The 14,018-nt window shown below is 36.9% G+C and overlaps 1 protein-coding gene across 2 annotated transcripts in view; it reads right to left on the bottom strand.

Moving 5' to 3' along the window:
- LOC130666340 (protein rhomboid) overlaps positions 1-14,018 on the bottom strand; it is a 118,649-nt gene that overhangs the window by 33,556 nt on the left and 71,075 nt on the right. For both annotated transcript variants that reach the window (XM_057467219.1, XM_057467218.1), the window contains exon 4: positions 8,277-8,389. In XM_057467219.1, the coding sequence (XP_057323202.1) occupies positions 8,277-8,389 (113 nt within the window). The remainder of the gene's footprint in view (positions 1-8,276; positions 8,390-14,018) is intronic.

Raw genomic sequence — 14,018 nt, 5'->3', positions numbered from 1 at the left:
TCTCTCTCTTTGTATATATATATATATATATAAACTTTTGTATATATAAATATGTGCAAAGCGGAGAGGAAAATAGGGTTGCAATTGTGCGTTTTTTTACTACAGTACTATTGCTTCCATTCACTTTGGTGCACTTGGCTTCGCGTCGTCTACCTCTGGTAAGTAGGTATTCACAAGAGTATAGGAAGCCGTTCTGACGCTAACTAACCACCCTTTTCCGCGAAATAGAAACGACGATACCCACCGAGTTGATAAATAAAAGAAGGACCTTACAAAAGAGAGTACACAAGTATTAATATCGATCCTGCCTCGTAAACTATTGGTCGAGTAAACTTTTTTTACATCACAAACAAACAAACATATATATGAACATATACATAAGTATATAAATAAACATACAGACCATTATCGCCTGCTTCAGCAGAAGGTTTTAGTCGTCTGATTATACTATACGTTATACTATCTTTCTTTTTCCTTTGTAATCATTGACCGCGTAAAAAAAAGCCTCGGGAGATCTCTGGCGCGATCACTGGACACGCGAATGTTTTATAACTCCCTAGGACTATATATATATATAGTGGCATTTTGAGGGAGGAAGTTGAATTTTTATATTAATTTTAATTGACCTCATTGCATTTTTAAATTTGTTATATCATTATTTTAAATATTTAATTTACTTTTAATTGAATATTTGTGATGCACATATATATTGCGCGTTTACGGTACAGATAAAAAATAATGAATATAAAAAATAAAATTGCATTTTCTTGTGGGCATTATGAGAAATTACACGCACATAGCAGAGTAATATAACTGGTGGTGGCCGGTAAGTTAATAAGACAATAAACTTTTCCGTGAGAGAATGAACGTCTTGGTTGTGACATTTTATAAATTATCTTGAGGGTTTACGGAAAACGCCGTGACAAAAAAATTAAATAAAACAGTAGGAAAAAAAAAATGATACTCTGGAGTCTAGACGTCTGTCTAATATTGTAGAAAATGCGGACGCAATTTATTTTACGAAGCATTAATTCTTAATAATAATTTTCTGCTTTAATATCTTTTCTTATTTTTCGTGGCGTGTAATTTCTTTCCTAAGCTAGATTAAAGTAAGAAACAAAGGGGATAAAAAAAGGGAAAAGGAAATTTAGGCTCGTCACTGTCCAGGCAATATAGCCAGGCTGGGCTTAGACTTGAATTGTAGTGTGGGAGAGTGTTCGGTGGATGAAAGATGCCCGATCGATGCGGCAATTAGTATATGGATTACAGGCTCGCAGGCTATAGAGAAGCAAATGTATGTAATACCGGGTCTATACGTATAGAATTGTGCAGCATGACGATAGTATATAGCACCAGGTCCACGCGGTTTACCATACGGTCGTTCATCATCGCCGGGCGCTCCAGCGGTAGCCGTTTTATCCGGTCGATCCGGCGACCAACCGCGCGCGCCCCGGATTCCGCTGGTTTATAATGTATCCTCCTTGACGTCTGTGAATTCACCGAGCGCCACCGACGGTATTAAATGTTATGCTGTCGTTGTGAATAGTTTCCAAAGAGCCGTATATATATTTATCTATATGTGTATGGGCATACATATGTAAAGCGCAATGTAGGATTGAAATAAAAATAAAAGAGAAAATGCCAGTGCGGGAAAACAGAACGTTCGTTAGAGGCTCTATGGATTACACAGCGGTCGCGTGTATATTGATCCCGGGTAAGCACAAGAGAAAAATATTACGCAAAAAAATAATAGATTGAAGACTATTGATAGGAGCTGAATTGACCGAGGAATAAAAAAAATGAAAGATAAGAGAGGAGGAGAGGAGAGAAAAGAGGGAATTGAATATCCCTTCCCCGCGAATTTACGTTTCTCCTCTCGTTCCCGCGTTCGGTTGCATCTCGCCCAACCCCCAGAGCTCGTTAGTACCGGTAATTGTCACTTGTTAGGTGCCAACTTGTCATCCGACTTGGATTCACTCGGTTCTACGTTGCTCTCCTGTTCGCAAAAGCCACGACGACGGACGCGAGTCAGCTGAGAGTAGAATACCCAGTAGGTTGTGGAAATCTCTGTCACTCTTTCTTCCTCTCTCTCTTTTACTCCCCGAGTGTCACTACGGAAAATCCTTCGGAAATTGTTCAATCGATTTTATATTCTCTGCCTTTACTTTGCGGTTTGTTACTCGTAATTCTCAAAACCAAATAAAACGATCCCCAGGCTGTATCGTCAGAGTATTATATAGATATTATATTATATATATGGGATTTCTCGCGGTGGGGCTTTATCAATTTCGGAAGGGAGAGCTGAACCGTGAATAGCGCTAGTGTAATTACTCAAATTATTGGAACACTCGGGAATTTCATAAAGCCGATCCCATATATCGTTTATTACATTTGTTGTATACTATAAAATTGGTCAAGTTATGATTATGATCAAGCAAAGTAGATCGAGCTAAATACAGACATACCTCTCTACTACATATATTCATATTTATATGAGCGCACATACCCTTTGGCCGATGGCGCGAAAATAATTGTGATTAAATGAAAACTGAAATGTCCGGATTAACAGTAATAACATCCGCGGATTAAATTAGCATGAGGAATGAAGAATACAGGAATCACTTTGAGCACACGTATGTTATATATGTCTGTTGTAGATAAAATATCTATATATGTATATGTAATTTTAATTAATTCTAACGAGTGTTGGGTGGAAAGAGAGAAGGGTAAAAAAAAAAATTATGGAAATTAAGTGTCGCGATGCGTTACGAAGTAGCTCTGGTGGAGCTTCTTTTTGCGCTGCAATCTCGATTCTCGATAAAGATGAAATGAACAAAAAGAAAGGGAAAAAATATAAAATTGCCAAGAGTGGTCGCTCGACGGCGGAAGGAAAGTTTCTCGGGGAGTTGGAGTAGAGACGGAGTTTTGTATTTTTCTTTCCTACAGCACAGGAAGACTTCCTATCTATACTTTGATAGAGTAACAGAGTCTATGTACATTTATTATATACATATATATATATATACATATACATATATAAATTATATACATGAAAAATTGCGGTTGAAAATGTTAGATGTAAAGAAATAAATCGAATGCGCCAAGTTAAGCAAATAAATTTTCAATGTTATTTCAACTTTTTTTTTTTATATATATATATATATTTTTATATTTGTAAAGCCATTTTCAAAGACTACACAAACAACAATATAACTTGAATGCGACAATCGACGATCGTCAGATATATGTGATGCGAAAGCGCGCGCAACTAAAATATATATATATATATATATAAATAAAAAAAAAAGAAAAACAATTCAAATATAAATTATTGACTTGAGATTTTTCAATATTGAATTCTCCCGAGTACACAAATATAAAAATTACTTTAGAGACTGACAATCGGACGAGACATAAAATATATATACGCACGTACGTATGACATATATATATATAGATATAGATATTATAAACACACATAGACACCACGAATTGATGACGCATCACACTCGTTGCTATTTTACATTTTAATTCACGAGACACTTTGTCGTTCTCTCACACTCACACATGACTATATACCTCATACATATATATATGTAACCTCGTCGTCCTGTGTCGGCGTTTCGCGGTATTTAATTCTCAAAATAGAAGGAGACAAGCTAAAGTCGGGTGTCTAACCGACACACTCGCGGTGTATAAATATATATATTTATAAATATATATACATAATTGCGGAGTGTGTGAAGAGAACAACACGTGCTCCCGCCGACACCGTGAGAGTCCGAGTCTCAGTAAACGCAAATGGACATATGTATATAAATACAATAAAACATCTAATATTTTCGTGCGACAAAAAAAATTAGACGGATCCACCGCACATACTCACAACATCGTTTCATTACAGTTTACGCGGTGAAATTTAAATTTAAATGTCAATTAAAATGTGTAGTCGTTATAAAAAAAAAAAAACATATAGATATAAATAAATATTTACATGATCGACGTGTGCTGCGGTCTCCCAAGATCAGCGTTATTACCAGGTGTCGTCATCGTCGCAGTTGTAGTGGTCGTCGACGTCACACCGGTATTGTGAACATAAGTTAATCCTTGTGTCGTCGCGATTGTTCTTGTAACAGTCCCACGCGACGTATCCTTAAGTATTTTAGTGGCGCTCAGTGGCGTTGTCACGCACATTGTTCCGCCGAAATATTATTTCACTGGTTGTTGCTGTTATTAATTATTACCCCACTTAATTACTTCAATTGATTTATCAACAACAAACATCAATAATAAATAAACAATACACTGACACATATGCGCACGTGTATGGAGCACACGTGATTTAAAGTGCGGTCGCATTAATACCGTCGGCAAGAGAATAAAAATTAAAAAAAAATATGTAAACCCGCGACAATTAGGTAATGCGGATTGTTGTGAAATGACTGATGAGTCATTGACTGATACTTATTTTACGAGATAACGGTGGTTGAGTTTGACAGGCAAAGAGCGAACGACACGGGAGTGCCAGTTGCTCTTCACCTTTTATTTGTCTCTCCTCAGAGGCCCGCCGTACGCACGTACGTCTCTCGTACGTCCCTTCTCTTAGGGCGCCACGGGCTTACTGAGTGACCGAGTGGACTGACCGACTGACTTGGCGCGAGAGCCCACGAGTAGTGGCGGGCGTGGGTGTACACGCGCTCGAGGTAGAGGGGACTCGGGAGCGCTCTCTATTGGATGATGATGGGGTTGAGCGAACGTGGGGGTAGAGCTGCCACCAATAGCTCAGCTGCTAAATTTTCGTCGCTCTTCGTAAGACATCAAAGGCCAACTGGCATTCGGCTCTCAGCCGTCGGACGTGTTATACGACGTTTGTTGATACAGCTATTCTAAGACGTTTTTGTCAACTACTTTGTTATTCTTGCCCTGCACTACACTCTATATTATATACACGCATATTGTCTACTGTCTGGTGAATTTATTACTCCCTGGTGAATTTTTTTTTTTTTTTTTTTTTTTTTCATAAGTTTGTGACTTTTTAAGTGACATTTGTTTTTTATTTCCAATTTATTATCATCATTTTTTATTGTTGACTAATTTTTTGGAATTAATTTTTAACTCCTAGTATATGAGATAAAATCTTGTATATAAGGTCAAGTCTAAAAGACGGCTATTTATTATTTAATTTTCACGGTTGACCACTGGAATGGGTCCACTAGTCCTTTTTATGGGCTTACACACCGCGGGAAGTGCCCAGGTGGTGAATTCGGAGCAGCTAAAACGCACACCCTACGTCTTTTATACACATTTATATATAAAATCTAGTCTAGTATATGTATGTATGCATGTATATTATACATATAGATGAGATGTATGTGTAGACTTTCTTGCAGCTTCTGTCATGGCTCTTTCATGCCTCCATTAACTTGGAGACTTTCTACTCCGATTAATAAAACCAAAAAGATATACGGAGAGCGTGCCGCAAAATGGACCGAGGGCGGGTGCACATATTATATAACTTACGGATAATTTAATACGTCGGTTGTTATCCGTCTTTACGTCCCGCTGAGCGACAAAATAGTGCGTCAATCAATGGCACCACAATCAAAGTGTGCCACCGTATAATTGAGCCGCATTAAATTTACCATAAATTTTATCCAAACTCGATAAACGTTTCAAGAAATTTTTTTTTTTAATATTTTATCACTATGCTGACAATTTTTTAATCCACAGAAAAAAAATTTCTGGAGTAAGAAAAAGTTTTTTGAGGCAAAAAAATTTTTTTTCTGCACAGTAAAAAAGAATTTGTTAAAATCAACACATATCGTGTACACAGAAAAAAAAAATTCTCACCTGAAGGTAAATATTTTTGATTCAAGAAAATTTTTTTGGAAACCTAAATTTTCTCAAATAAAGTAGAAATCTTCTCCGACCAAGAAAAATTCTTTTGGCTCAAGAAAATCTTGATTTGGTTCCCGAAAACTTCCAAATATTCTTCCAAAATATTTTCTTGACTCAAGATAACTTTTTTCTCTGTGTATAAAACGAGCGTTTTACACTTATTTATATGTTACTTTAACATGTCGTGAGTGTTGAAAAAGTCACACGCGTATATGTTAAAAGTAAAAAATTTTCCAAGGATTCTTTTGTAATGGTCGACATTATTGTTAACATATTTTGTGTGTTACTTTCGAATAAAATAACACTTTTGTGTGTTAAAAATTCAATCGATTGCGACGGTTCAAATAAGATAAATACTGTGTGTTAAATTAACACATAAGTGTTAAAAATTCAACACTCAGAATTTTAACACACGCTTTTTTTACACTTTTACGATTAGTTTTTTACTGTGTGTGCATCCATGCAAGCACGTTTGGCAAAATTTGATGATCAATATATTAGTATTTTAATCTTCAAGAAACTCGGCACAAATTGCAGGAAGTTGAGACATCTTCAAGAAGATAACGACGAAACTATGGAAGCAAACGTGAGTCCAAGGGCAGCAGTGAAAGTCGTTAGGGGTAGGTAAGTTTTGTACGTGACTCAACGGATTGAAACGTGCTCACCAATAGGTGAGATGTTATTTTCTCTGGAAATTCCGTTTAAAAAATGCTCCATTTGTCCTCGACTACTCTTTTATGTGCGTTGTTATATAAAATTCATGTTGCAGGAAAGAAAAAAAAATAGAACCAAAAAAACTTACTAATACGTTGGTATAAATATATAATTTATTCGTTTGCTGCAAAGTCGATCCGTTCGTATATTTTTTTCTGGCTTGTGCGACCTTTGATGTCCCATCTTTGTAACTCCTGAGGCAGCTAAACGGAGGCTGGTATACAATGGAAACAGTGGGACAATATGACCGGTATTATAGAGAAAAATTCATCGACAAAGTCGTTGCCGCTTTACTGACGATCGTCATGATTTTTTTCTCTCTTATACATATGTATTTATATATATATGTGTGTATTACTGCGAGTTTTTAAATTTACGTTCTTGCTTTGCTCTCTACTGCTCTACTCTTTTAAAGGTACACATATATATCCATACATATATAAGTCTTGTTTAGTTGAAAATGAAAAGCGGAGGAATGTGACCGCGAGTACACACTTTGTGACCACCCGGTAAGCTTTTGATCGACTTTAAACACGAAATGTTTTTTTTTTAAGAGACCCATTATCCAATAAATATATTTATCTATATTATTAATCCTCAAAGTATTAAAAAAATTATAATGTCTCTATTTTTTTTACGATCGAATAAAACGTATCCAGTTATAGGTCTTTTAGAATTTTTTTTTTTAACGGGAAACAAAAAAAGACGCGCTAACGACAGGTCTGAATGTATATTAGACCCAAGTCAAAATTTACAGCCACTTGATGTGAGTATAGGGAAAAGATTATGAGGGGAATATGTTAAAAAATAGGCGTAAAATATCCATGATGTTTTAAAAGTCCCATGACAAATATACAAAAAAAGTTAACACTTTTTTGTTCTCGTTAAAAAAGATCAATTGAGCAACGGGAATTTAATGACAAATGTTGATATAGTTTGTTAGTTTTTTTTTTCGTTCGTCTTTTCCTCGGGGACACATTATGGTTAAGTGTCGTCACGGCTGTCCGGGAAAGTGCACAGCCATGTTGTGTCTAATGCGAGAGAGAGACGTCACGAGATGTATGTTGTCGATTTAATCTTTCGCTCTCTGTCTAGTATTCAACGTGTAGAATAGTTGATACACATATATAAAGGGAGAGAATGAGAGTGAGAGAGAGAGAGAACTAGTCACTTTGAATGCTGTTCGCGTGTGATGGTTAGTAGAGTACGAGAAACGACGACAACAGTTTCCTCAAGTTACTCTCAAGCAATTTACATAGTCTGGCTTGGTATACTCGCGTTTATGTAGACGCGCGTGGAGATGTCTCGCAAGGGTCCAGGAGACACCAGTAAAAAAAAAAGTCTCCAGATGGGCTTCGAGAAGAGGAATGTAACAACCAAGAGCCATCAGAAGAAAAGTCTACCCTCAGGGAAAATGTTACACAAACTCGAAAAGTGCTACATATTCTATAGCTCAGTACGTGTATCGCGAATATATATGAGTAAGGTCGTTTTCTCCCTCTCCTATCGTTGATGTGTTACCTGCTTTGAATATCCTGTCTCCATAATATTTTCAATACTATTACGCGTCTTCACTAAAGTATATTTTTACTTGTCGTAGTCATCGTCGGTTTAATAGCTACGGCCTTATCTTGTGTGAACAGATATTTATAAAAGTCTCTCACCTGTGGAAAAGTGGGGGCTCGTGAATCAGAAGATGGAAATCATTTTCGGAGTAGACTTCTCTGTCACGATGGTGAACTGCGCACTCGAAACTTCTCGTTCTTTTTCCGCTCATCTGTAAAATTAAGGAAGAGTTTTAAAAATTATTATTAAGTATATTAATTATTGGTAAGAATAATATGGTCACGGTGTTGCAGAAAAGACAAATGTACATAGTTTGAATAGTATTAAATAGCACGGATCGTAAAGCAAGTTAGAATCGGGTTTCGGTAACGTGGTTAGGCAAATGTGCCAGAACGTTCGTCGGTGGGTAAAACACGGGGGCGAAGGCATACCTACGGCAGAATAAGATATGTATATAAGTAGCAACATTACTCTTTAGTATATATGTGTATATATGTACATAATGTGGTAGAATCTCCGCTACTCTTGTGTATATTCCGCAGCGGTCTTTTCTCTCGGCGCCCTTCTTGTTGAAGGCACATCAAGTTTTGGGTTGCGGTTTTGCGAACAGAGTAAAGAGAGTATATAGCAGCAGTAGCAGCAGCAGTAGAGCATCCAACAGCAGTTAAGTATACAGCAGCAGCAGCACGAGGCATCAGCAGGCACGTCGGAGGCCCTGGTAGTTGGTTTGCGGAAACTGCACCAGTCGTGGGTTCTTGCTCGTTTGATTGCCAAAAAGAAGCCGCCGTCAAGTAGACGGTGAAGCCGCGTACTCGTCGTAGTCGTCAAGACGAAAGCGAACAAAAAAAGAGTATTGCGAGTAAGAAGACAGATACTCGAGGGAAAAACGTCTACGAGAGGTAGTTGACGTCAACAAAACAGACGAGGAGTGCAGTCGGTATATATATACAGTAGTAGTGAGAGAGAGAAACACGTAAAAGAAGAGTATTTCTCGACGAATGTATATAAAAGATATATAGCTAACGAGTGTGAGTGAAAGAAAAAGAGATGGGAAATTTAATTTGCCTTCGTTTCTTGAAGGAACGTTATCGAGTCGTTTGCCTGTATACTGCTCTCTACACTGCACATCTACTGCCCTACATTGCAGCACAGTAGTGGTACTTTCTGTGTGTGTGTGTGTGCTCTACTCTTTTTTCTATTCCGTATGGGTCTCTTCTTCGTCTACGGTATTTGTGATTCTCGTTGAAACTCAAACGAGCATGCGAGTAGTATAGACTCGAAAGCCCAATGGTGGGCCACGCATTTCCACTTATTAACGACAACGACGATTTTATACTACTGCTACTTCTACTACTACTGCTACTACTAATACTAATACTACTGCTATTATTCTACTTTGCTATCTCGCTGTTCTTTTATCCTTCTTTATCATTTGCTCGGCTACTGATGGCCGCTCGTAGTGGTAGTTGTCGTCTTTTACGGTTTTTCTCGAGCTTTCTCTGTCATATACACAGGAATTGAGGCTTAAAGAGTTGCGAGAGACGATTAGGAAGGCTACTACCGTCGTGCTCTCTTTCTCGCTCGGTTTATTGGCAATGAAGCGACCGATCCCGGAGAGTAAATCTTCGACTTGGTGGATTTTACGAGCCTGCAGAGGCTTCTCTCGTATGTAGTGTGTGCCTCCTCTTACTCCCATTCCTCCTCTGATGCTCCTTTTCCACCCACTCCTCCCCCTCACTAGGACGGATCGATATGAGCATCTGTGAGTATTATAAACCTTATATAAGGGTGAGGGACACTGATTTGGTTTAGCTTAAATCTCCGGGATTTAACTCAGTCACTGTACTGAAGCCCTGCTGCGAAATGTTTCAAATTGTTTATCCATTCTGAAGAGAAAAATCCTTGTTAAAAAAATTAAGCCCGATTCTCATCTTTATTTTTATTCTACATAATAAATGTAATTGCATTAAAAAAAAATTAGTACGAATATTGGTAATGTATTTGGTGTGAGTGAAAAAATTCAAAATGTATTTCATATGATATTAAAAAATTCTAGACATATTATTCAGAAGTAGTCGAGGGTAAAATTGAACAAAGCCAAAAGCTTTTTATATATACACATCTCACCAAGAATAAGCGATTTTAAATTCGATAGGCACCGAGGAGGTAAAATGTATGTATTGAAAATGAAAAAAATTCACAGGGAGGGTGAGAGTAAAGAGAAACGGAAGGTATATACCAACCCAACCAATGTACATTCATACGTACAATATATAAATGTATATATATATATGCACAGATATTTATACAATCGGTACGTTTTTCGCGCGCGGGATAACTCGTGGATTACAATCTCTTCCTCTTCGTAGGAGCTGCTTCCGCTTAGTGGATTCAACTCTGAAGAAATATTCAGCGCACGAATAACGCATTTTCGTTTGGGCTCGCGCATCCATGGATATATAGGCAGATACAACGGCGCGTGTGACGGGAATATCTACGAAATATATGTATACACATATACAGTGTCTGTATATGCTTCAGCGATTTACATACGACTGGTCATACGCCGGCAAACCCCCGATGGGATGTATCCGACCATTTACATTCCAGGGAGAATAGACCGTCGGTGCCGCTGCACTTCACTCTGATGAACATGACGCGATTCACGTTTTTATATTCTTTAGTTTTACTTTTTTTTTAGCTTATAATTTTTTCCCATTCTCCTCTTGTCCGTTCTCGCGATGACGATATTCATATTGGAGTATTAAGATTGTAAAAAAAAATTGTGCATGTCCTCGTCGTTAGAATGAGGAGCGTAATTTATTCTGTGCCATTAGGCTGGATTAGCAAATGGGAGGAATTCTCTCTCTTACTTATTCTCCATCTCTGTTGATACAGTAATAGCATAGTCGGGTTGTTTGATTGTGCGTGTGTGTGTACGTTATTTGCTGATGCAGTCGGATTCTCGGGGAACGGCTAATGGCTAGTACAACCCTATCGCCCGGAAAATTCGCTGTACACCGAGAACAGAGTACGGCGGTCGGCGGAGATACTCCAGTCGATGATCGCCATTCTCGCCTAATCGAATTGAATTCCACTCACCGGGACACAATGTTTATACAGTAGTACCATTGTATGTATATTTATGTATGTGTCCATGTCTGTGTTATTTGCTCGACGAAATACCCAACAACTTGGTCGAGCTACTCGACGACTGCTATGTCCACCTTGTGTCGACCGTATTTTTTCAGTCCCATCCCATTATTTTTTATCCATCCTATTTATTTTCTTTGTCGGTATTATTTTTTTTTTCCCATAAAAAAGTTTTACTAATTTTACCAGCTTATCCGACTGATCGTCAGATTGTAAACCGAACGAGCAAAGTAGATTTCAGGTCAGAGATAAGTGACAAAAACATGACAAGAGTGTTCACAAATTGCACAAAGATACTTTTTTGCCCGCGGTGTTAATATATGAAAAGATCGGTATTAATGATTCTCATCGAAAACTTTTTCAGAGTCTTTAAAGCTTGTTAATGACTACACCAAAGTAACATGCCAAATTATTTATTTGACTAACTTCTTTTTTTAAAGTCATTAACCTCACAAACTTACCGTCGGCTAAATTATCTTTTTATGCTCAAATTTTTTTTTCTCTCGTAAAATTTGGAGTTTTATATTTACATTTTGCTGGATTACAAAAAAGCTACTGGTAAAAATTTCGTAATGACTGCACGGTATCATGTACATATATATTAGTAGACAATAGGATACTGCTGTAGGGGATGATATATATATATACAGCTATATGAGGTAGGTTTTAAATATATGTAAAGTGGTATCGGTATTTGTATGAGTACGAGCAACAATTGTTATTCCCGTGCGATAGAAATTTTCGATATTAGTCGGCTCTGTTCCATAGTTGGGCCGCTTAATTGCCAATCGGGAATTAATATCAATTGACTGGCGGTTGGAGGTTCAACGCAGAAAACCACCAACGAATCATTGAACGTGTTTGAAAACGGTGAGCCACTGTACCGGCTATAATATCCATACACAGATATATATATATATTATTTATATAAACGTGTAATATTTAATTGAATATAAAATATCATCGATAAATGTTTTACCATTTAATTCCTGTAACAACAATGTATAATAAAATAAACAATATTCCGCTGGCATTCACGTACAAGTGGTTAAAAAAAAAAAAAATTAAATAAATACCGAACCGTGAGATTTTGATAACGCCGCTGACGAGTGGAACAAACGAATGGAATGAGGAGAGAGAGAGTGTCCGCGCTTGGAAACCGGAAGAGTCTTAATGCAGAGCTCTCAAGATCGTCGGTTATGATATATATACTAAGGACTCGAAAAAGTAAAAAAACTACCGTCATTACCGCTATGGTCAGCGTAATTAGACAGCAGTGTATCCTCCGCCGAATTAATTCGAGCGATTATTTTTATTACCTTTTTCTTTTCTTTTAATTCTTAAATATAACCGGCCTAGTCGGCCCAATTATCAACTGTTTATTACTCTAATTAAATTTAATGTCTGTTTAAATCAATTTTAGTTTTATTAAAATTATTAACTCTAATGAGTTTCATTAAATATCTCAATCATTTTATTTTTTTACTGTATATATAATATATATTTTTTTTTTCAACTTGAATCAATGCTGTACACTTTTAATTGTAAAAAAAATTAATGGCTACAAAAAAGTTCACTACAATTCAATATAAATTTAATAAAAAAAAAAATCAAGAATTTCCATTGGAATATTTAAAATATAAATTTATATTAAATTACTGCGGAATATTAATTTAGGATTAAAAAATTTAATTAAAATAAAATGTAAAAAATATGCAAACATGAAAATTTACAATGAAATCAACTGGTATTTTATAAATTTTACTGAACGACTAAAAAATAAATTACAGCCAAAATAGTCATTAATTTTAATCATCAGAATGAAAAGTTATGATATAGATTTCGAATGAGTGCACAATTGATAAAAGCAATAACCAACTCCAATAAATTACAATTGCTGCAGTTAGACTCTTTTACTTTTCTTAATCGTTTTGTGCACAAAACCGTCTAGTCTTTTCCGAGCAATTCCCGGTAATGTCTCATGATCCCGGTGCTCGTGCACGTCCGATCTTATACCCGCGTCGTAACGAGCCACCGCTACTCGTCTAGGTTCGGCTGCAGCAGAACAGACAACGCTACCCAGGATATAGAGTACGATACATATACATACATATATATCTACAGAAACAATACAAGTGCAGTATATATATTTATATAGTAATGTAATAATAGAAAAGAGCAAGTTAGAGTTGCAAGTAGAGTATGAGACACAGGAATAAAGGTAAATTCCTATAGATATATAGATATATACTAAAACGCATCAGAGTTTCAGTTTCCTCAAGTCAACGTTTTGCGGCGAATTGTACGCCCACACCCTGGTCGTCCGCATCTGGCGACTATACCGCTGTTGTATATATATATGTATACAATATTTTGTATGTATGCAGACAGTGTAGAGCAAGACCTCAAGTATAGTGGTATTATATCCACAGAGAGAATAGTGAAGCTGGAAACTCCCCGACGTACCCGACGTACCCGGCGAGGCCGCCCTCTCAAAGGCTTGAGGTACACTTACATCGTCTCGTAATGGATACACGTGTACAATCGATCGTGGCTTGCCTCCATTGCTTGCCAGTTTAGTTTACTCTCCTTCTCTCTTCTTGTGTATCTACACTCTCACTCTATACACTTTATCCGCCCGAGAATATTGTTGACCTTACGTATATACTGACCTCAGATATTGTATG

The sequence above is a fragment of the Microplitis mediator genome, chromosome 4 (assembly GCF_029852145.1).
Source record: "Microplitis mediator isolate UGA2020A chromosome 4, iyMicMedi2.1, whole genome shotgun sequence".
NCBI classification, from domain to species: domain Eukaryota; kingdom Metazoa; phylum Arthropoda; class Insecta; order Hymenoptera; family Braconidae; genus Microplitis; species Microplitis mediator.
The sequence above is the reverse complement of the archived record's forward strand: the minus strand, read 5'-3'. Positions and strand labels throughout refer to the sequence as shown.